This window comes from Microcebus murinus, chromosome 9 (genome assembly GCF_040939455.1).
Source record: "Microcebus murinus isolate Inina chromosome 9, M.murinus_Inina_mat1.0, whole genome shotgun sequence".
In the NCBI taxonomy this organism is placed as follows: domain Eukaryota; kingdom Metazoa; phylum Chordata; class Mammalia; order Primates; family Cheirogaleidae; genus Microcebus; species Microcebus murinus.
This window is the reverse complement of record NC_134112.1, coordinates 21,934,439-21,959,562: the sequence shown is the minus strand read 5'-3', so window position 1 is coordinate 21,959,562 and position 25,124 is coordinate 21,934,439. Positions and strand designations below refer to the sequence as shown.

General features: G+C 42.1%; 1 protein-coding gene across 3 annotated transcripts in view; it reads left to right on the top strand.

Moving 5' to 3' along the window:
• MINDY4 (MINDY lysine 48 deubiquitinase 4) overlaps nt 1-25,124 on the top strand; it is a 111,520-nt gene that overhangs the window by 22,873 nt on the left and 63,523 nt on the right. For 2 of the 3 annotated variants that reach the window (XM_012735855.3, XM_076006328.1), the window contains exon 6: nt 24,250-24,308. In XM_012735855.3, coding sequence (XP_012591309.2) covers nt 24,250-24,308 — 59 coding nt within the window. The remainder of the gene's footprint in view (nt 1-24,249; nt 24,309-25,124) is intronic. The other variant, XM_076006327.1, reaches the window with a different exon arrangement.

The following is a 25,124-nucleotide window of genomic DNA, read 5'->3' as shown; positions in this document are numbered from 1 at the left end:
CATTTGGGAGGAGACAGAGAATAAGCCCTTTGATCCGTGGGAGCAAATGCAAAGAGAGAGCAGTCTTAGATAGGCCCTGCAGAGGGAGCATGTTGCTGGCTGAGGCTGGAGTTGGATGAGGGAGAAGAGGGAGTGAGAGAGGAAGAAAGGGCTCAGTCATTTAGGGCCTGGGAGGCTGCTGAATGCACTAGCTTTTGCTGTAGATACATGGAAGCCTTTGGGGGTTAAGTAGAGCTATACCATGATCTCAGTTATGTTTTAATGGGATCTCTTTGGCTGTTATTTTGAGAATAGATTCAAAGAAGCAAGTGTGGAAGCAGGGAGACCAGTTAGGAGGTGACTGCAAGTAGTCTAGAAGAGAGCTGATGGTGGCTTGAATCATGAGCAGTAAAGGTGGTGAGACATGATTTAGAATATATGTGTATGTAAATATATACAAACACATATACAGTCATGAGTCTTTTAACAGTGGGTATATGTTCTGAGAAATGCATCATTAGGTGATTGCATCATTGTGGGAACATTGTAGAGTGTACTTACACAAACCTAGGTGGTACAGCCTACTGCACACCTAGGCTATATGGTATAGCCTATTGCTCCTAGTATACACACCTATGCAGCATCTTACTGTACAGCGTACTGTGGGTAATTGTAACAATAGTAAGTATTTGTGTATATAAACACATCTAAATGTAGAAAAGGTACAGTAAAAATATGGTATTATGGTATTATAATCTTAGGGGACCACCATTGTATATGTGGTTCATCATTGACTAAAACTGTATGACTGTATCTCAGTGGGATTTGCTCTTGGATTAGTTATGCTGTATTAGAGAAAGAAAGGAGGCAAGGATAACTCCCAAGTTTTTTGGCTGAACAACTATTAGAAGGGGGCCTGTCCCTGAAATGAGGGAGACTGTGAGAGAAGCAGGTTTAGGCTGTCGTCATTGGGCCACAGTTCATACCTCTGGTCTGCCATAATACTTTCCTTCAGGCTGTTAGTGTTACTTTGTTGACTGGCCTCCCTGTGAACTATGGTCAGGGTCCATGTGCTTGGAGTCTACACATGTGAGCACTAAGCTGTCCTATTGCTGTTGTTGTGATAGGATAATTCTCTTCAGGCCTTGGGGTCTTATTGAAGCTGTTAACGGACTATCTTTCACAGGGCTATTACTAGAGTTCAAGTTAGTAGGATTGCTCACAGCTACTGCTTGCTACAGCAAGGCCCTGTCTTGCCTTTAAGTCGAGCACTTCTATTTCCTGTGCTTGCAGGTTAAATTGTCTTGATCCGATTTCTCGGCCTCTTTGCTCCTGTCTGTAAGTGAAAGGGTTGGATGGGCTGCTCTATAGGGGCTCCCCAGCCCTCCCTTCTACATATAAACTTAGGCATACCTAGACCAGACTTCTGACTTATTTTGTGATCCAAGAATCACAGTCAATGCAGCTGACCTCTGAGGCTCATTTTGTGTAAATGATGAACGTACACACCAAGGCCCTGTGACTTTGGTGTCCGTCCTAGACTGTGGGCTCTGAGCTCCTATAGAGCATAGTAAAAGGATTTAGCAAATTGTAATCACCCCCAGCCCAGAGTACAAAGGTCTGTCATTAGAAGCCTGATGTCTGCTATTCTTGGCTGCAGGGTTTTGAGCTGGAAGGTAGGCTGGCTGGGGCAAGATTAAATCTTGCCCCAGGTTAAACTACTTTGCCCATTACTTGTTGAATAGTTTCTATCTTAAGTTAGGTTCTTGAGAACAGTGGTTCTCAATCTGTGATCACTGGACCAGCAACATGCGCATCACCTGGGAACTTGTTAGAAACATAAACTTGTCTGACCTACTGAGTCAGAACTTTGGGAATGAAGCCCAGAAATCCATATTTTAACAAGCCCTCCAGGTGATGTGATTCATGCCAGGGTTTGGGAGCCACTGCCCTAGAAGCCAAGCCTAAGAGAGAGATTCAGGTGCATGTAATTTATTGGGGCATCTTCTCAGGAGAAGGGGAGTGGAAAGTAGAGGTGGACAGGGGAAGGAGCCGAAGGACACGGGGTCTCAGCCTGATCCCATGGGGAGATGTGGAGCATGAATTAACTCAGAGTTAGTCTTAAGCAAGAGGATGGGCTTTTTGTACCTCCCTGTCAGTCACAGGCTATGAACTTCCCATTCTGGAGTAGGGCTGGTAGTGTGCAACCTCTTAGGTAAGTCTGGTGTAGGGCATTTCTCCAGAAAAGGGTGCAGCTGTGAGCCCTTAGCAGCTGACATGGGTGCAACTGTCCAGGGTATCTGGAAGGGAGAATAGTGGCTTCCCTGCCAGTTCTCGTGGCCCTTTCACACTCACCCAGCCCCTGGGTGTTACAATAAAAATAAACAAGTTGCAGAGCCTGTCCATGGACATCACCTTTGGTGCCTAGGACCACTGGTAAGGCAGGCCAAGCAGGGATCTTTTACAGGTGGGGGCTGGAACACAGCTGTCTTCAGGCTCATAGCCAGCTTCTGCATCAGGACACCTGAAGCCCTGTTGGCAGAGGCACCACACTTATCCATCAGTGGCTTTGCAGCTGAGTCATGTCCCATCGTATCTATCAGATAGGAGGGGTCTCTTGATACCCTCTTGGTTTACCAGCCCTACTAGGTAGGCACTGGGGATGCCCATAAATGAGACCAGCTCCCTGCTTCTGGAAGCTCAGGGCCTCCTGGGAGGCCCTGTGCAGTTGGGTGCTCGGTTGTGGCCCTGATAGAGGAATGGAAATTCAGGGAGAAGTTAAGGGATGCTGTTGAGAGGGCAGGAGGGCCCTGGGCTTAAAGAGGCAATGTTTAATGCAAAAGACTTCATGATGAACCAGTGACACAGGGTGGAGGGAGGATGGCTGTGATTTTGGATACAGGGGAAGATTAACCTGCCTTGTTCTGCTCTTGGTCTCTGCAGCCTCAAGACGGTTATGGCTCCAAAACCTCAGTGACTCTGCCTTTGTGTTGACACCAGTAGTCAATTCTAGGGTTTTAGCTCGTCTGACATTGGAGCTGCCTGGCAGATTTTTTCGGGTTTTACAGAAGAATGAACAGTAGGTGGCAGCAGATCACAACTCTGTTATCAGTGCTCACAACTCTAGCTATTCTGTTTGGTTGCCCTTTTTGCATATTCAGACACTTGCCTGGCACTTACTGACAGTGTTTCATAAGCACTCTAGGGGAGAGAGACGAGTGCATCAGTGCATCTTAAAACCCCTTGAGGGCTTCAATTCCTTTGGGGGCCCCCACCTCAGGAGCAGAGGCCGCCAGCACACAGATGCCTGTCTGTATCCTGAGAGGGAATGAATAATGCCAGCTTGGGGCAGTGGAGGCTTAGCGGAGGATGTGGCATTTGTTGTTTATTGACTGTTCTGCATATCTGAGCATCCTGAGTGCAAATGAGAGAATGCACTCAGCAAGGAGAGTGGAAGGGAAAATTATGCTAATCTGCCTGGGACAGTATCATGAAACTTAAACTGATAATCTTTAATAGAACTGGAACAGTTCAAACTTTATCTTCAATTTGCTTGTTGGCATTCATTAATTCACTCAATAATTTTTTTTATTCATACATTAATTTAACCAACTAATCAACTGACCAATCATCTATCTAGCCAGCCAATCAACCAACCAACCAACCAACCAGCCATCTGACTGACTGACCAACCAACCAATTAACCAAAAAATCGACTAATTGACCAACCATCCAACCAACCCAACCAACCAACTAGCCATCTGACTAATTGACCAACCAATCAACTAACCAGTCAACTAACCAACCAACCAACCAAATCAAGCAACTCACCCACCCAACTATGCTGCCCTATGTTTAAGCCATCTGGAATGTTGCCTTCCTCAGGAAGTCTTTCCTGATCTCTTCCCTGTACTAATACTTGGACTTGATATGTCTTCTCATATGTCTCATGTGTATGTCACACTGGAGAGAGTGAGAGACAGGCTACCTTGTTCCTCCTGCTGGACTGTCAGAACCCTAGTATGGGGGTGAGTTGTCTGTGACCCTACTTACTTTAATTTTGTTCAGAATTATTCCAATACATAGTAATGGAAGTGAATTATTGGCTTTGCTGGGAGTTGGGTGTTGGGGGAGAGTAAAGTCTGAGGTCTTTCCCTCACTCAAGGAATTCATAGAAGAGCAGAATTAGTGATTTAGCAAGTAGGAAAAGTCGCCTAAAAATGTCAGGCCGTATCTGCCCCAGGGCCAGATGGATGGTGCTAAATGAGATCCATAGCATCTTAGAGGAGAGGAAGGGGCTTCTGGATGAGGCCAGGCTGAGCTAAGCCTTGAAGGCTAAGTGGGTTTGATTAGCCCAATTGGGGACCATTCTTATACTTCAGATCTTACTGCTGTGCTTGGAACATATTCATCACTCTTCTCTACCTTCTTCTAAACCTGAGATTTTTTGGGGGAAAAGTTTGCTGGTATCCTTAGGGTCTTTCTCATTCCTTGAAGCAGCTCTTTTGTTTTTCCTCAGCCTTTTTTTCTAAGGCCTGCATTGGGTTCTGCTGCCTCTGCAGACATTTTTAGATGATAATACACTTATGGTGGGTCATACAGAGAAAGCCTAAGTGCATAGCTCCTCTAAGGATTGTAGAAGGGCATTGATTTAGGGAAAAGAGGGAAATCCTTGTTCCTACCCTGAGTCTAAACTGATAGGCTGGATGCCTTGGGACCTGAGGTAGAGAGAGCTGAAGTTTAGAGTGGATGGACACCTATCCTCATGATTCTCTGGCTGGTTTTCTCAGATGGTGGCTGTGGGATGGAATTCTGCATGACTTTCAGAGCTACCTTGGAAAGACGGCCTTTGATGCTGGGTTCTGTCAGGGGTATTTTGGGCAGGGTTCTTCAAATCACAAAGATGACCTGCCAGTGTGGCTTCCTGTAAAGCTAGATTCCATGTGTGTGCCTCATTCCAGAAAATTCTACTTTGTTTTCTCTGTTCATTCCACAAGAAGTTACTAAAGCCATGGGATTTCTTTCATTTCCTGTTGAGGCCGGTTTTGCGGTCATAGGTCCCTCAGAAGTGGAGCCTTTTCCCTATAGAGCAAACAGTTTTTGATCTCAATTGAAATACATGGTATTTAGTTTTATTCAATTCAACAAAGCATTTATAGAGTGTCGCTTGCTTGCTTGAATGCTGTTGGGGGGAGAGATGCTGAAGAACCTCAGTTCTTGCCCCCAAGAGGCTGAAACATCCCTACATGAGTGCACTACAGGATTAAAAAGACAAATGTGACAAGGGGACCTGGCAGAGTGCCATAGAGATGGAGTCTATTGTTTCAGCTGTTGATATTTATTGAGTACTCACTATCTGATAGGCCCTGTTGTAGAAGCTTTAGACATAGTACCTCATTTAATCCTGATGACAACACCAGGAGAGTTATTGGATCCATTTATAAGTGGGGAAACTGAGGTACAAAATGACCAGCTGGTCTAAGTTCATGTAGGCCATCTGCCTCCAGGGGCCTTAGTCCTAAGCATTATCCTTGGCCACTGTTGGGGGAAGAGGACTGCTGAGGAGCTGGCATTAGCAAGGACTTAGCAGTTTGATTTGATAATCCAGGGAGTGGAAGAATCCAAGCCAAGGGATTGGTGTGAGCAATGGCAAAGAGGCAGGCAAATTGGTGTAGCTGGAATGCAGGGAATGTGTGAGGGCCAGGAGGAGAGGGACTGAAGGCCCAGACAGGTGCCTTGAGAGCCAAACTTTCTTCTCTGGGCAATAGAGAAGGATGGAAAGTTCTCTTGTATTTTTGGCTATGTGATTGTTTTTTAACCAGGTGGAGCTGTGATTCAGGAAGATTAGTCCAGAGGCCCAGCAGGACTGAGCAGGGTGACTGGCAGCAGCCCTGGCCTAGGAGGCAGTGGGCTCTGGCCTGACTGTACCAGAGGGGCAAGGAACCAGGGGTCTGAGGAGGAGGATCCACAGGACATGATGTGCAAAGAGGGCTGGGGACTTCAGGGCTAGGGGACTGGAGGTGGGGGAGACTGGGCATGCAGTTGGCAGGGATGGGGCCACGTGAAGGGTGAGGTGCTGGCTGGGTCAGGAAGCAGGTGAGCAATCTGTTTCTGGACATATCCCATGGCGCTCTGGTTTCCACAGTCGAGAGTAGGGCAGAAATGCAGGCTCTGGGAATGTGTGCCAAGAGATTGGGAGGAAGGGTGTTTGGGAGGGGCTGGCATGGGCCAAAAGTTGAAGTCCTTGGAGGGGTGGACATTGCCAAGAGGGGCTGGAAAGGCACCAAGATCTGAATCCTGCAGTGAGAGACCCATGTGTATGGTATGGGGTGGGGCAAGGGCAGGGAGTGGTCAGAGTAGGAGGAGGACTGGGGAGCCCAGCCCCACCTAGGTGAGGGAGGAGACTGTCTCTAGGAGGCAGGAGTGTGGCAGCTTTGGACCCTTAGGAGAGGCTGGGAAGGTGATTGGGCCTGGTGAGGGGGCTTCCCCAGTTGGCTTTGGAGAGAGCACTCTGCATAGAGTGCTTGGGGCAGAAGGTCAACTGTAATGTAATGTGTTGAGGAGTGGAAAGGGTGAGGACACAGGTGGACCATGGAGCATTTTGAAAGAAATTTAGAGGTGAAGGATACATAGGGACAGGGTGGCAGCTTAGGAGGGTAGAGTGCTAAGGAATAGGGTCCTTTTTTTCAGGATGCCCAAGATGCGAGCATGTTTGCAAGCCAAGGGCTAGGTGCCAGCGGCAGAGAGGAAGAATTCATCATTCATGGAGCCTTGGCGGTGGGGGGCGGGGTGTGCTTGGGTGGGGCCCGGGAGGGGAGGCAGCTCCAACAATAAACAGAGTCATTTTCTGCCATACTCCATGACGAGAACTGATGTCTGTAATGATGGGCCTGGGGCATTACAAGTTCCCAACGTGCCTTTTAAATCTCCAGTGAAAGAGTCAATTCTGCTCAGCAGAGTTTGTGAGTAACTTGAAATTTATTCCAATTAAGCAAAGCTTTGTTAAGTTACTGAGAACTGCTATTTGGGAAACATTGCATTTTATTGTATTCTGAGACTTTGAAACTTGGCTCAACATCTTTAACATATTTAGTAACTCTTAATATGGTGAAGTTGAAAGTGCCTCAGATTTAGAATTGAACAGATTTGGGTTCAAATCCCAGCTCTGTCATATATTAACAGGGTAACCTTTAGCAAAAAAATTTCTTAACCTCTTTGCAGCTTAGTTTCTTCATCTAAAACATGACATGATAATACCTTTATAGGGTTGTTATGAGGAATAAATAATATATATAAAATATTTGGTCTACAATGGTTACTTTAATCAATATTAGCTTTTCTCTTCTGCTATTTGGTTAGCCAAAACACCTGTTTTTTTAAAAAAATAGATGGATATATTCCTGAATAGATAGGAATTTTGTGAGATGGATGGGAAGTCAGGTTAGAGTCAGATTGTGGAAGATTGTGACAAAGAGAAATGTTCAGGTTTATTGTAAGGTCCGTGGCCAAGGGAAGTGAAGAGAAGGTGTGCCCCGAGTCGCTGGGCTCCTCTGACCCTGGGCAAGTCTTTCTCGTGGAGCCAGGCATATAGTAGGCCCTCAGGAACATCTGTGGACTCAATGAATTTCAAGCATTTAGTGTGAAGCATTTCCTCATTTTTGCAGGAGTCTGAGTCCATTTGAAAGCTCTGGTGCTTGATGCAGATATACCCTCTCACACTCTTCTCTTCCAGAAGTTCTTTCCAGGCCAGGCTTGGCCAGTGGGCTGGCACAATGGGCTGCTCTTGCCTGGGCCCACGTGGCTGTGGCCCTCCATCTCACTACTTCAGCCTTGGGCCCAGGATTTTATTGGATTCTGTGAAGGGTAAAGACAAATAGAAAGTCTAAGAGAAGAAGTTGGCATTCTTATAAATGATGATGTTGCTTCCTTTGGTCCCAGTGTCACTTTGTTCAGCCTTTTTCCCTTTTAATAAAATTTCTGTTGAATGAGAAGAAAAGAAAAGCAAGCAAACTGAAAAGTCACAGGTAGAAACCAAGACCAAGTACTCTGCCACCTTCTGAGGACTGGAGGCTGTTATGTAAGGCTTAGAGCCGAGTTTATCATTTCATGTCCACCTCCTAACAGAGCAATGACATGTTGAGGGATCATGTTCTAGAAGCTGCTATAGGAAGGGCTTATGAATTTGTAAGGGCATTTTGACAGTTGTCTAGGAGCAACCCCTGGAGCTGCTTAGGAAATTCATTCACACCACAGACTTGTACCACCCAGTGTCTCCCCAACTCAGCTCCCTAACCAATCTCAAGTCACTTTCTAGCCTAGATGTGAATGATCATATATCCTTAAATTCACTACACTCTTAAGAGTGTATTAAAGGAAGAACAGAAAAGTTGAAAGTATCCATTTTAGATCAAACACAAAAGCGGATCTGGCCTATTTAATATATAATAAAGATATTACAACTGATTTCTTCTTCTTCTTTTTTAAAGAAAATAACTCCAAAAGGGCACACGTACCAGATATGAGGATCTGGGAGAGCTTAGACAAAGATCCTGGTTTTAAAAAGTGTTGTCATACAAATAAACCCCATATGGATTAGGCAGAATAACATCCTTGTTCTTAGGAGATGCAGGCTGAAGTATTTAGGGATGGTGTGTCATGATGTTTACAACTTGCTTTCAAATGGTTCATCAAAAAGAAAAAAAAGTGTGTGTTTATGTGTATATGTATTAGAGAGAAAACAAATAAGGCAAATGTTAACAATTTGTCACTATAAGTGAAGGGTATACACTGGTGTGAATTCTATTCTTTCAATTTTCCTATTGGTTTAACATTTTTCAAAATAAAAAGGGAAAGTGCAAGCACACAGAATGGATAGGAAAAATGAATAGAATCCATCTCTTATCTCTAGGTAAGGATCATAAAGAAGTGTAAACAGATCACAGTGTGTCATTAAATGCTGGAATCTGGGTGAGGTGATTGTGTAAAAACACAACGCTAGCCCAAGAAGCGCCTAGGGAACACCCCAACATGGTCGATGAATTCCTTGTTATCTCTGGGTATCCTTAAGTCCTTTGAACTCCAGGGAACCAGTGGTTATAGAAACAACAGCTTGCACTTATTTTCTAGATGCACAGAAAGCAGGCTCTTTCTATGTTATCCTGGTGGGTACTGGGAAGCTGACTATGCCCTCCTTTACCGTCATATTCCCTTCCACCCTGCCAGGACTGGAATCTTCTCCCAATCTTCTGGTTGTTCTTTTGAAACCCCTGATCTTTTGGTTACACCCACAGTCATGAGGCTTAACATGACATTTCCAACAGGAGACTGCCCGAAGTGGGTCCAGCTGTTTCCGATGGTTTTATATTTGTTCTGGAAAAAGCTCCAGATACCTTTGGTCAGAGCTCTTCCTGTCAACTGCATCGTGGGGGTGGTTTCTTGCCCATGTGATCCAGAAGGGGCTGCAGACTGTAGGTCCCTGCACATTTGCCCCACCGGGGACAGAGGTGGTGGCAGGAGGGTGCAGCTTGGAGAAGCAAAAACTGGAGGGGTTTTTGGGGGAGGTACTCTTTCAGCCTTATGTCGGTGTTAGATTCAGATCCCAGAGTCTTGCCAAAGGGCTTCATTCTGCCTCTGTAGAAGTTTCACTATTAAGGAGAAAAGGGATTGTACTGCTTTGATGTTTTTTCCCCCCACTCTTAAAAACTCAGGTGAAATATCGTTACTTCTTAAGGATCTGGGAGGGAAACTTGCCCTGTGTTAAAATTTTTAATCCCCATATCCTGACTTCTGTGTGAGGTGGGCATTGTGCTCATGTGCTTTGGGGCACATGGAAAGTTTCAGCACAGATTTTCCACCCTTGAGTGGCTGGATTCTCAGCCATAACATAGCTCCTCAGTGAATACCTCCACCTACTGGGCTTCCCACCCACGAGGCACCTATGCTGAACGGGAACCCTCATTAGAGGCAGGTAGTGGTAACCCCCGGGGAACAAGGGGGGATGGGACCCATAGTCTGCTACCCAGGGACCCTCACAACCTATTTCCAGGGAATATGCCTGCCAGGAGAGGCACAGGGGGCTGCCTGGCTGGCTCAGGAATACAGCTAATTTTAGACCAGGGCATACTTGTCCTGATTTGGGGCTGGCTCACTCATGGAAATTCCAGAGCTCTCTGGTTTTATGTGTATGAGTGGTGTAATGCTCAAAGTTTGCAAAGCTAACTTGGTTTAAAGCAATGTGTTTTTTTTCTCTTTCTTCTAAGAAATGCCCAGAAAACAGTCATTCCTCTGTGCTTTTGGAGTAGGTCAAAATTTCCTGGAGATTTCTTTGTCATGATGGGGCAGTTTGGGGTGGAAGGAAGCATAGTTTTAGGAGCCAGTCTTAACTTGGCCTTTCTCTGTCCAAACTAGAGACAGAGACAGGGTCTCTGCATCCAAAGAAACATTGGGACATCCATTTGGTGTAGTGGGTCATAGACACTGAAGATTCAGGGACCAATAAACGAAATTAATTAAAAAAAAAACACTGGAGGACTAACCTCGGGTTCAGAGGCAGATCTGGATGTCTTGGGCCTGAAACTTACATGATCCTAGTGGCCTCTTTAAGAGAAAGCATATAAAAGTATCTCATTTTTGCAAGTTTTTTTAAAATACAATATTCCTGTGAACACATTTCTAAGACCTCTTGGAAGGGATGGTCCCTGAAGCTTAAGCTCCATAAACTTCATGGTAAATCAGACACTAGGCTATTATTATTATTTTTGCTGCCTAAGTAAGGATATTAAAACAATTTTGTGAAATTTCAAAAAACTGAGATAAATATTGAATAAAAGGCCAGTCTCTAAAATGAACAAAATAAGCTTTGCTAAAAATTTCACTGTGTTGTTTTTTGTTTTCCTCATGTCACCACAGATCTGTGTATCAAGGACTAGTTTGTGGTAGACAAGTAACAATTTCTGAGCCTCAGTGTCCTCATTTGTAAACGTAGGGCTAAAAAGTCCTTATGCTGCTTTCTACATAGGACTTTTGCAAGAATTAAATTTTGGGGGAAGTAGAAGGTGCTGCCCAGATAAATAATTATTATTGTAAGGACAAAACTGTGGAGCATTTAGAACTCTTAGAGCATCACAGAAAGGGAAATCAGAACCCAGGGAAGGTGAATATTTGCCCAAGGCCTCTTGGAGAAACCTCCAAAAATAGATGTTAAGTGTAAGCCTCCTTACCTTTCTAAAAGTAAATGAACCCACATTTCTTTCTTTTCAAATGGCTATGAATTTAGACTTGGACGCAGATAGTGCTGTTTTAGACATGCTGCTCATGGTTATGAACGCTTATGTAGGGGAATATTTTATGAGTTCAAAATGAAAATATTTTATCCTAGAAGTTGTTTTAAGCCACCCTTTGGTATATTTAATCAAACAGAGCCTAACTGGCTTTAATATTTGATGGTACTCAGAGAAAGTTGACCTCTCTCATTGGTGCAATGCACCTCCCTGGGCTTGTTTATTGGCCTTCATTAGGACAGTAACAGGCAGGATTGGTGCCCCAAAGTGGCATCTCCCAGCAGCTAAGTAAACATCTCTGTGCAGCTTTCTAATCCACTGTGGAAACTGGTGGCAACTCTTAGGCAGCCTGTCAGAACCTTCCCTTTTAAAACCTAAGAATGACTGTAGACTCCCTGAGAGTGTTAAGGCAATCCTTTCCATTCTGGGCTTTCACACCAGCCTCAAGGAGGCAGGGCTAGGACCTTTGCCTCTGATAGAGCCATCCCCATGGGTCCTCAATCCACTGGGGAGGGAGACTGGGCTGGCAGGGAGCCCTAATCAGAGGCAGCCTTAGTGACCTTGTCTGCTAGGTGTGCTCCTTGGGGCCCTGCTTGCACCTGGGATGTCATGGTGTGGGCCAGGCGCCCCATCACGTCTCCAGCACTGGCCTTGGTCACTGGGCTCATCTGGTCACCTGGTCACGCTGGCGTCTTTGGTGGGTAGGTTTGGTCTACTAGTGAGTGCAGGGTGGAAATGAGACCAAGATGAAGGGAGATCACCGGTGAGCAACATTTTGCTTGGTGAACTGCATATCTGAGGTGAAAGTGGCTGCTCAATGAATTTGGCCATGTTGCAGAGACGTGCTCCATAGAGATCCCTCTTCCTTTAGGAAGATATTTTTTTTTTCCCTGGAGTAACATTATCTCTACCCACCCTTTCCTTGCCTGGAGAACAACACCTGCCTTTTGGCACCAGTCACCTTTTGGAGCTGAGCTCAGCCACGCCCAGGGAACGTCAGCCTGAGAGGGCAGGGGGATGCGAACTGGGAGGGCCACAAAGTCCTGCTGGTGTGTGTCCCCCTAAGGGAAAGGCAGTGTGTCCTAATGGGTTTTGGGTCTTAAGAAAATGCAGTCAGTGCCTCTAATATACAACATGGGATAGATGAAAATCAACAGAGATGAGAGTCTGCAGCCTCAAATTCTATTTATACCTTTGCCTACTATCCAGGAAAGCTCTGTCCCCAACTGCCACTGATAGGGCTGCTGGATTAGACTACATGGTCTGGATTAAACTTCAGCCCTTCTAGCTGGATGAGCTGTATCTAGGTGAACTCTGAGTACTCCTTAGCTTCCAGAAGGAACCTCCATTTAATACCTTGGCATAATAGTATGCCAAGGTCTAATGTCAAATTGGAAAATAATCTGAGGGAAGGTCATATCTAGTACAGTTTTGTTTTGCAAACTGTGTGCCCTTGAAGGAAACTTCTGAGGCTGAAACTAGGGTAAATTTCTTCTGTTTCTGGAATGTTCCAGAATCCAGCCTGACTCAGGGATTAGATATACAGGAAGGAGAAATGTTAGACTTGATTTAGGATCTTGCTCTGGCTCTGCATACATCTTGTCAAAGGAGCGTGCCAAGGCCTGTCCGGAGGGACACATACGGAAAGAAAGTTAAGCTGAGAAATCATCACCCCCAAAGAACAATGGCTCAGGAGGCTGGAGTACAGCATGTGTTCTCTCCAGCCACACAGCCTGGGCCCGATGACTTGTCCAGGAGGATGCAGGGCCATCAGTCCCCCCCCCCATCTGTCCTCACTGGGTGATCCCTATCTTTGTCCAATCTTCGTCATCATGGACCCGGATGAGACAGACTTGGGTAAGCAGCCCAATTCCCAATTAAGGGTTTCATTGGTTTCAGGAAGATAATTTATTTGGGTTGAATTGTTAAGACAGATTGTTTTCACAGTATTCCAAGTAGAGTGCTTTCTCACAGGAAATGTTATCCCAGCAATTCTACTCAGGTTTTCCACATCCTTAAGAGGAAAGAAAAGACACAAAGAGGAAAAAAAAATATTCCTTTTATATGTTAAAGGTCAACCATTTGAGAACTGGCAACTGCAGGGTATAAAACTGAGATCTGTTAAAGTTGCTACACATTGTGATGGTTAGTGCACATGATGACTTCTTGATAACCCAACCCTTCATGAGACCTCATATTCTTTATAGCTTAATTTTAAAAACTCCTGTCGATCTGGTGGCCAAGGGAGGTGGAGCAAGCCCCTGCAGAGGCTTGGATACCTCCTGTCTAACTGAGCACTGGGGAGGTAAAGACACAGGAGGAACTCCCTTCCTCTCCCCAGAGCTTGGTTACCTCGTCTGTAACAACAAAGGTTATGCAAGGCCACGTCTAAGCGCCATCCAAGTCTAACCGCAATTCTGTACCACGTCTTTACTGGGGACCTTGGCTGAGGCTCTGTAGGAAGCCAAAGAGGAACGGAGAGCAGGAAAGTGAAAAGAAAAAATGTTTTCTTCTATGGAAAGCCTAGGTTTTTAAAAGAATTTTTTTTAAAAAAAGTCTTTTTGTATCAGCTTGTTCTCAAGGATCTGACTCATGAAGGCTTACTGCTTCTCCAGCCAGTTCAGTCTTTAATGAGAGCCACTTAAGTGCAAAGTCATTGCTGGAAAAGCAGAGAAAGAGCACTGCACAGCTGCTCCTAGAGGGTGCCTCCAAACTATCTGCTACACTCACATACACACACATGCACGCACGCACGCATGCACACAGGCACGCAGCCAAGAAGCACCTGGGGGTGGGAATGGGCTGGGTCAGAAGAGCCAAAGCCCAGAATTGCTAGATTCATGGTCCTTATAGCCTTTGATTCCAGCAAAATGGAAGTTGAGACTAGAGTCAATTAGTCTATTGCCAGGTGATGCCTATTTTCCCTGGCATGAGCTTGTCTGTCTAATTTCTAAATGTCCACCTACATCTGAGCAACTCTGCTTCATGATCATCTAACCCTCTTGTTCATTCCAAAGTGATGTTATGTTTCAAGAGGGATAGTGGCAGGAGTGCTGAATCCTGAGTCAGGAAAGGACTCTGGCTCCAGGGTTGTTGGTTTCACTTGTCTCGTTGCACTGCCTCTAGTGTATCTCCAGTATAGTACTGAGTACTTGCGGGATGCTGGACATCCTCATCTTGTTACTGACTCTAGCAGGGGTGCTTCCAATGCCTCAGGGTTAGGTAGGATGTCCTGTAGGATTCAAGTATATGTATATTAAGTAAAGGAAAACCTTTCCCCTCCCTTGGACTTGCTAAGAGTTTTGTTTTTTCTTTTTTAGAAACATATATCAGTATTTATTTTTATCAAGTGCCTTTTCCTCATGTATTTAGATTATTTTACATTTTTTATCTTTAACCTATTGATGTGAATGACACCATCAGATTTCCTACTTTAAAAATATTCTTGCTTTTTTACTTGGTCATAATTTTCCTAAAACTCATGTTTAATGCAGTTGTCTATTTCATATTTTTGTACTTTATGTTTGTAAGTGTTAGGTCTTTGGAATTAAGGTTATATTAGCTTCATTAATTATTACCATCATTTTAGCTAACACATAGCAATTACCCAGTACTTGATATATTAACTCATTTAATTCTTACAGCACTCTTTTGAGGGAGGACTATTATCAACTCCATTTCATAGATGAAGAATCAGAAGCACAAAGAAGCTGGAAACTTGCCTCCCCTGCACACAGTTTTAGTGGTGTCCTGGGATTCACAGGCAGGATGGGTGGTTCCAGAGTCTGAGTACACTATATTTGGGAATCTAAATTGGGAAGATTTTCCTATATTTGGTGGAACACATTAGTATTTGTGTATATGTGTATGTTGGGGTGGGAAATGGGGGTGAAGTTTAAACTAATGATTTTTAAAAATGGTAATAGTTTCAGATTTTCTGTTCATTCTTGAGTCAGTTTTATGACTTTTCTAGAACATGATCTAGTCTGTCAGTTCATACTCTTTTCTTCTTACTGAAAAAAATGCTGTTTACAATGTTTAGTTTTATCCTTCCTTTTCACTCTTAGTATTATTTATTTATACTTTATCAATTTTGCCAAAGGTTTGTCTTTTTATTATTCTTTTCAAAGAACCAGTTTTGAGGATTGTTGAACCTATTTATTGTTTTTAATTTCATTAACTTTTTAATCTGACATTTATTTTCCCTCCTTATTTTCTGTTGGTTTACTTTGCTGTTCTCTTTTGCAGTGGATGCTTAGGTCTTTGGTTTTCATTGTTCCACATAATAGGTGCCTTTATGCTATATACATTTTCTTCTATGTTCCACTTTAACTGCTTCCTAGAAGATTTTATAAGTTGTTAACCACTTTAAAATGTTTTCTAATTTCTATAATTATTTCTTTGAAATTTACTAATACATGGATTCTTTTCTTAGAATGTAAGGAGCTATCTCTTTATCATTGAATTCTTTATTTCTTAGTATCAAAAACATAGTTTGGATTCTTTTAAGACATTATTTGTGGCCTGCTGTTTCATCAGTTCTTACAAATATGCCACCATATGTGCTTGACAAAAATATATATTATTTAATAGTAGTTTTAGATCAAGCATGTTATTTTGATCTTCAAATCTTCTTTATTCTTATTAATGTTTTTTTCTGCTTGATCTGTTAGTTGCTGAGAGAGGTGTGTTAAAATTTTCTATTATGCTCATGCATTGAATAATTTCTCCTTACAGTTTTGTCAAATTTTTAGTGATATATTTTGAAGCTCTGCTGTTAGGGGCATAGGAAGATTCATGATGGCTAAATTTTCCTGTTGAATTTTTCCTTTTGTTATTCTATAACAAGTAGATTTATCACTAATAACTAATAATTCTTTTTATTAAAAAGTCTGTTTTTATCTGATAGTATTTATTTAGCTATATCAGCTTTTAAATGGCAGGTTTGCAAATGGTATATTTTTCCTGTGTTTTACTGTTAAGATTTTGTGTTACATGTCTCTTGAAACAATATATAGCTAATTTTAAAAATTCAATCTTTGTCTTTTAACTGGCAAGTTTATTTGCATTTAATATAATTTTTGATTTACTTGAATTTATTTGCCCTGTTATATTTTATACTTTAGTTTTGCCATACTTTATTTCTTTTTTTTCTTTTTAAATTAACCATTTAGGGTGAAAAATTTAGTGGCATTTAATTCATTCACAGTGTTGTATAATCACCACCTCTATCTAGTTCTAAAACATTTTTATCTCACCAAAGTAAAAATCCCTTACTCATTAAGCAGTTTCTCCCCAACCCCTCAGCCCCTGGCAATTACCAATCTGTGATATTTCACAATAAATGGAATCATATAAAATGTGAGCTTTTGTGTCAGGCTTCTTTAACTTAGCATAAAGGCTCGTCCACATTGTAGCATGTATCTCTACTTCTTTCCTTTTTATGACAGAATATTATTCCATTGTATGGATTTATAACATTTTATTTATGTACTCATTTGTTGATGGACATGAAATGTTTCCAACTTTTGGCTATTGTGAATAATGCTCCTGTGACTATTTGTCTATGTGTATTTGTTTGAGCCTGTTTTCAATCTTTGGGGTTATTATACCTAAGAGTGGAATTGCAACATCATTTGCTAATTCTTTTTTTTAATTTTTGAGGAACTGTGAGACTATTTTCCACAGTGACACTTCTTGAGAATTAACAGAAATGTATTTTTTCTTTTTCTCTTTTCTGATGTAGAAATTATATGTTATGTTTTTATTATTTTAGTGGTTACTTAAATTTTTAATCATAATTTAAATTGAATAAATCTACCCCCTCAAAAATGTGAGATTTTAGAATCTTTAACTCTGATGATCATTTCTCCTTCCCATGTTCCCTGTTTATTATTGTCTAGCATTTTAGTTTCACTTTGTTTTTAACTACTCCCAAATTATTTGCTACTTACTGAAAGTAAAATTCAGTTATTATTTTTATTGTTTTCTTTGCCAGTTCTCATTTAGGTTTAGCTAATGTTTACCGGTTTCTCTTTTTCCTGAAATGAGTCCTCTAGTAGTTCATTCAGTGAAGGTCTGTGATAGTAAACTTTTTTAGTCTTTGTCTGAAAATGTCTTCATTTTGTTCTTACTTTTAATAATATTTTAGCTGGGAATTTTAAAGTTGACATTTATTTTCCTTTAGCACTTTGAACATGTTATTTCATTGTCTTCTACCCTTAATTATTGCTGTTGAGAAGTCTGCTGTTAAAGTAATTGTTTATAGATAATCTACCTTTTTTCCAAGATTTTTCTTATTGTCTTTGGCATTCTGGTAGTTTTAATATGACATGTCTAGGTGTGCATTTATTTTTACATGTCCCTTTTGAAGGTCATTATGTTTCTGTGAGGATTCATGTCTGGAAAGTTCTTGGCAATTATCTTTTTAATTATTTTCTTTCCCATATTCTCTTTATCCTTTCTTTCTAGAACGGCTTTTAGATGTATATTGGACTTCAAAATTTTTTCCTCCATGTCTCTTCTTTGTTCTTTCATGTATTTTATCTCTCCTGATTGAATTGCATTATGGGTAATATCATCTATTAACTCTTAGTAATTATCTCTTCATTATATCTAATCTACTGTTTAAGCTTACCAAAGTTTTTGTCCAACTTTAAAGAAGTTTAAACCTGTGGAAAAATGGAAAGAATAGTGGAAGGACCATCTATATACCTTTCACCTAGATTCAGCAATTGGTATGATTTTGTCACATTTGTTTGCTCTCCTCTCCCCTTGCCCAGTACAGATTATATGTATGTATATATACACATATTTTTTGATGATCCCTTTGAAAGTAAAATTCAGATACCCTGGAATTTCACTCCTATATATTTCAGCTTGTGTCTCCTAAGAACAAGAACATTCTTCTACATAACCCCAGCATCATTATCACACCCAAGAAATTTCACATTGATTCAATGAAACCATCTAACATATAGCCCATAATCATATTTCTCCCAAATATCCCCCAAATGTTCTTTTAGATTTTATTTTTTTTTTCGATCTAGGATCCATTCAAGGCTTACTCATTGTATTGGCTGACATGCCTCTCTAGACTATTTTAATCTCAAGTAGTTTTAGTTTTTTCGTTTTTCATGAATTGTGTACGCTTGTTGTCTTAAGAATGCCCACATTCTAGATTTGTTTCTTTCATTACTAGGTTTACCGTAAGCATTTTTTTTTTTTTTTGGCAAGGACAATATATAGATGATATTGTATGTTTCCCATTACATTACATCAGGGCATATAATGTTGGTTTGTGTTTTTTTTGGTGATGCTAAGTTGGATCACTCTGTTAAGGTGGCGTATGTCAATCCATCATTGTAAATATAACTTTCTCTTTTGCAATTAATAAGTAATCTGTGACTTTCAGACCATATGAATATCCTATTCCTCAAAAACTTTTCATGCATGGTTATTATCATCCCTTGATGATCATTTCCCATATAAATGATTAAATTGGAGTGTATAAAATGATGATTTTCCAAATTTATCATTCCTTCTACACTTATTGGTTGACAGTGTTCTGTAAAGAACTTTTCCAATCTCTCTCTCTCTCTCACTCCCCCTCCTTTCTTCCTTCTTTTTTTCCTTCCTCCTTTGGTAGGAAACTCATAGATTTTTTTCAGTTTAATGTATTATCCATCACCATCATATGCCCGTAAGTTTCTTAATTCAGTCATTGGATTTACTCTTCAAAACTGCCCATAGTTTTTTCATAGTGTCTTGTTCTTCTGATTTCCATTCCTTTAAAAAAAATTTCACTAATCTCTCTAATGTATAGTCTTTTTTAGATTGTTGTTCTGTTTTCAAGTTCTTGGGAGTCTTATTTGCTGTGTCTGGTTGTTTTCATTCATGGTGAATCATTTTCTCATTTGTGTTTAAGAGTTTTTTATTTTGAGCGTATGTTCAGTGGGACTTAAAAAAAATCTCTCTCTTCCAGGGAATCTTGTGTAAACTGGTTCATAGAAGTGTTCTACCACATAATTTTATATTGCTTTGGCTAGGTGTGCTGGAGTGTCATTGCCATGGGAAAAATTTATATAAATTTTAATATTCTAGATTCTTGTGCCATATGAGTGTAGTCAATTTGAATTCCATTGACACTGAGTTCTGATGTTTCACCAAATATATAGTAAAATCTCTTTGTCTATTTTCTGTTGCTTATAACGGAATTTACCCGAAACTGGGTAATTTATAAAGAAACAAAATTTATTTCCTACAGTTCTAGAGCTGGAGAGTCCAGAGTTGTGGGGGCACTTCTGTTGAGGGCCTTTTTGAGTCTGGAGGTGGTGTAGGGCATCATGTGGTGAGAGGGTTGAGTGTGCTAGTTCAGGTCTCTCTTCCTTTTGTTATAAAGCCACCAGTTCCACTCCTGTAACAACCTATTAATCCATTAACCCATTAATCCATGAATAGACTGATCCATTCATGAGAGCAGGGCCCATCTGACCCAATCACCTCTTAAAGCCCCACCTCTCAATACTGCCACATTGGGAATTAAATTTTAATAGGACAAATACCCAAAATATAGCAGTAAGTGATTAGTATCTTTATTCTCATGAGGAAACTCATAACTAATTTAGCCAAGTATCCAGTACCAAACATAAAGAATGAGCATCTCTGTTTTGATGTGAGAGCTAGTGAACTAGTTCTAAGAGTGTTGGGATGCCTAAGTAATAAGTATCTTTAAGAATACATGAGAGGGCACTTTGGTCCTCTCAGAGCCCCTGTACCTAGTCATGTCCCACAGAGAGCAGAGACTCTAAGACTCCTTCCATGGTACAGATGAGGGACCTGATGCCACAGAGGGTAAGTGACTTGCTCAAGATCACATAGAGGAAGGGAGAGCAGAGACAAGAACCCAGGTCTTTGAGTGGCTTTTTCCATGAAGACAAGTTATTCAGGGATTGAGTCCTGGTCCCTTGGAGCCCTGAATACCAGCAGTGCCCTGGCTTTTACCTCTCTCTGTGGGGCACCAGAGGAGCTGCAGTGGGAGGTGGAGGCCTTGGACTGAGCAGGCAAGCTGGGGGTCTGCCCCACGGCCCCCACGGATTTATTAGTTGCACACTTTGACACATGTCTCTGTGTTATCTGCACAATCACACTTTGAAAAAGTGTTTTGAATCTCTTGATTTATCTTTTTGTCATTGTTGTTCATAATAGTTTTCACTCAAAGGCAAGAACATGCTTTTAAACTGACCTTTTAAACTTTTTAATGCTTATGCCACAAAGGGACACATGAAAGGAACAATAAGCACATTCTCTATGTGTAGCATATTTGAAGTCTCCTGTGGTGATGAGATCTATGAGAAACAGGCACAAAGCTTCTGAGCTGGGCTCTTGCAGCTGATGGATGGCCTTCTGTGTGGCTGTCTCATGACTAGGGAAAGAGGCTCAGCTGTACCCTATCCAGTGGGGAAAATCATCCCCACCCTCTCACCATGGCTCGTGGCCACCTGCCTGCCTTCAGGAGCCAAGGGTACAATTTGGGAGGTTTAGACTTTGTGCCATGGTTTGCAGGAAGCCATGGAGGTTTCTGAGCAGGAAAAGGATGCATGAGATAGAAGAAAGAGCAGAGTATAACATTTGAAGCCAGTGGCCTGGGTTTGAGTCCTGGCTCAGGTATTTTTGAGTTGTGTGACCTTGTGAAAGTCACCTAGCTTCTGTGAGAGTCATCTGGCATTCAGCACCCAATTATGGAACACTGGCTAGATGCTGGACACCAGGATACAGAGGAGACCAAGAAAATCTTGCAGTTCTTTCTTTTTCCTTGGTTATCACTCTTACAATAGTATTAGTTTATCATTGCTGCTATAACAGATTACTACATGTTGTTTTAGTGGCTTAAAACAACATGAATTTATTACCTTGCGGTTCTGGGGGGCTGAAGTCCAAAATCAATTACACTGGGCTAAAGTCACAGTGTTGGCAGGGCTAGTTCTTTTTGGAGGATCCAGGAAAGAATATATTTCCTTACCTTTTTTACCTTCTGGTCCCCACCAGTATTCCTTGTCTTGTGGCACCTTCCTCCATCTGCAAAGTGTGTCACTCCAGTCTCTGCCTCTGTTATCACATTGCCTTCTCTTCTGTGTCATATTTCCTTCTGCCTCTCTCTTACGAGGGCCTGTGTGATTACATTGATCCTATTTGAATAATCCAGGATAATTTCCCCATCTAAAGGTCCTTCACTTAATCCCATTTGAAAAATCCCTTTTGCCATATAAAGTAACATTACAGGTTCCAGGACTTAGGATGTGGATATCTTTGGGGGCCATTATTCAGCCTGCCATACCATGTCATATTGTAATTTATATCTGGTCTCTTCTGGGCAAGGAGATAGGTTTGCCAGATAGCCCCACATGTGTGCTGGGTGAGTGAGTGAGTGCATAAAGAAATGAATGAATGCATTCTTTGGAGTTGAGAAGAAGGTAACCTTCTGATTGGGCTTTATCGGATTAGTATGAGTTTGCCAGAGGGTATTCCAGATGGAGTGAGCAGCTTATAAAAAGGTATAGAGGCATGGCTGAGACATTCAGTATGGAGGAAATGCTGGTGGAGTCTGATGCCCAGGATGAGATGAGGCTGGGCAGTAAGTGGCCAGGTCATGGGGAGCCTAGCAGGATACTCTAATGGGCCTGGATTTTATTTTTATAAGGAAATAGTATATGTGGTAGTTATTGTCATTGTCTTTGGAGTCTTTGCCTGTGTTTAAATTCCTATGCTGTGTAACCTTGGGAAAATTACTAAACCTCTTTGAGACTCAGTGAAATAACTGCTTCATAAAGCTGTTCTGAGAAGCAGGTAACTTTTTTTTTTTTTTTTTTTTTTTTGAGACAGAGTCTCATTCTGTTACCCAGGCTAGAGTGCTGAGGTGTCAGCCTAGCTTACAGCAACCTCAAACTCCTGGGCTCAAGCAATCCTTTTGCCTAAGCCTCTTGAGTAGCTGGGACTACAGGCATGTGCCACCATGCCCAGATAATTTTTTCTATATATTTTAGTTGGCCAATTAATTTCTTTCTATTTTTAGTAGAGATGGGGTCTCACTCTTTGTCAGGCTGGTTTCGAACTCCTGACCTTGAGAGATCCACCGGCCTTGGCCTCCCTGAGTGCTAGGATTGTAGGCGTGAGCCACCCGCGCCCGGCCAGCAGGTGACTTTTGAGGCTTGCAGAGCACTTATCATAGTGCCTGAAATAGTCAAAGGAGCCAGAAAGAATTTATTGTTATTATTGCTGTTAATTTTATAAATGTGATTATTATTGTTGATGGTGATGAGGGGGAAGATTTGAAGGATTTTAGCCAAGCAGCAGTGTCATGGTCAGACTTGTTTTCTAGAAAGATGACTTTCTTTCTAGAAAGATAGCCATGTGAAGATGTGGGGGCTGAGGGATAGCTCACACTCTGGGGGTCAGGAAATCAGTTAGGAGGCTTAAAGATAATCTAGGTGAGAGAGAGAGGCAGAAAGCAGAGGTGGGTTCAGAAGAGACTCAGGGACTCAGGATGTTGGAGAGATGTTTCTTCTTCTGCTATTCCCTGCTTGGAATTGTTCAAGGGGATTTTAGAGGACATCTAGTACCAATATCTTGAGCCTTGCTTTTTAGATAGGGACACTGAGACACAGCAAGGGGAAGGTGCCTTGTCTTAGTCTCCAGATGTAGCAGTGACAATAGGGGTTGCAGAGTAGAGCTCAGGTCCTCAGCCTTTTGTTGCAGAGCAGGGGTGAGGGGGTGAAGGTAGGGTGGGAGAAGTAAGGCTAGGAGAGGCTTCTGATGAAAGGGATGGGGGGTTGTGCTCTGGTACAGCTCCGACATTGACTGCCCCTTCCATATGGCTCTAACCACCCCTCTATGCCTTCATTCCTCTTTCTAGCTCATTCTTCACCAAGCCCCCAGAGAATGTCTGTAGAATCCTGGTAGTGTTGGGGCCGAGGGATTTTGTGGTTTTGAATTGAGGAAAATGGCTTGACTGAGTAGGGAGGATGTGAGGAGGGGAGGACGGCCTGGGAGTGGGGGATGGAGCTGTGTGTTCTAGCACTAGCAGAGGAGACCTGGTGTCCCGCAGAAGCACGTGCTCACCAGCTTGGGACTGCGTGTCCTCCGCAGTCTTCCACTCACGCCCCTTCATACATCTTGAGGAGGAAACCAATTCAATAGAGCACATCACGGGAAGATTACAATTGTTACTTCAATCATATCTTAGCCTGCAAGGATGTTGGAGGAAAAGATATTTCAATGCCACGTTCAAAAGAGCTGTCATTTTTTAACATAGTAAAAGAGTTTTCAGAGAGTGATGTAATATTTTTATTTTTAATGTATTCTTTTTTAAAAACCATATGACTTTAGTTCAGATCAATGCATGCTGGAGGAAAGAAAAAATCTAAAGGGAACTAAAATGCAGGTGGCCCATTTTAAGGAAGTCCTGCATGCACGTACCTGAATTTACAAATCAGAATCACAGGCCAATTTTTTCAGGTAACAGAAGCATACAGAGCAGGTTTCTTTAAATACTTTGGTGCATTTCACAGCTTTCTTATAAATGGCTATTGATGGCTTGAGAAGACAGCTGGGAGAGAGGAATTAAACAGAAAAAAACACAGAGATGAGTTGAAAAAAATTCTGTGCAATGATTACAAGAACTTGATTTATTTTTGTATGTATTTCCTAGCAGTATCTCAGTGACATCAGTGAGACAGGCTTACATTCAGTGTCAAACTACAGAATTTACCATCTTATATTGGCTGGTGTGTGTGGCTCCTCATGAAAACACAGAATTGGGGCCATTTGGTCCCAACCCCGCTGAAACCTGTGGTTGAAAAAGGTACACACAGACAGGGCCAGAGCTAGAGAAACTTGTCTCCTGAATGCCCACCTAATACTCCTTCCAGTCTTTTCTGCTATTTGTATTTCTCTGTCATTTTCCTCTGGTACATTGACATTTTCTTTTTTCCAGGAAAAATCAGTTGCTGGCATCTCACAAGGCAGATGGTGAGCTGGGTGCCCTACAGCTTGGTAGGTGCAGTGGGTGACTCTATGTTATGCCCATCAGGGCCCAGGGGGTCCTCGTTGGCTCCATGTGGGAGATGGTGGTGGCGGGGACTCCTTGCTGGCTGGATGGGAGCTCCTTTCCTCCCACCTGGCCTCAGTGAGTAGAGCAGGCTTCTCTCTTTTTTGGTGATATCTTCTTCCACTGCCTGTCTGTCTTTCCTGGAGAAATAAGAAATAAGAAGTCTGGTCTTTTCTGGATCCACACTGCAGGGCTAGAGAGGACCTTCCTGCATTTGGAGTTTCTTTTAGGCCATCTAGAACTTATTAAGGTCTCCAAAAGACAGTTTTCAGTCAGAATATTAGTATAGCTCTGCCTGGGAAAGTCCATCCTTTTTAGAAGTTTATCAACGTATTATTGAAGTGTAAAATGCAAACACTGAAGTACACCAAGTCTGAAGACCTTAAATGTTCAGTTCTGTGCATTTCTGCATATGTGTCCATCTGTGTAACTAATTAATCTCCAGTATTGAGATAGAGAACATTTCCTTCACTCTGTAGTTTTGAAGCCACTTTTTTCCTTCTATTTTTTTGTAATTCTTTACCCCGCAAAGACTGATGCGCTCACAGGGCTTGACAAAAGCAGCTGTAGATTGAAGATGTTGAATCCAAGGATTGGATGCGAAAGGACAAGGCTTAAGTAGTCTTGTCATTTGCTCTTCTTCTGGAAGCCAACAGTTAACTTGTTGGACCATTTTGGCAGGCAAGAGCTGTTCATAATGCTTTTCTTCTCCCTTTGAAGCACCCGCTTTTAAACTAAAGGAAGAAAGCCATGCCCCCCTT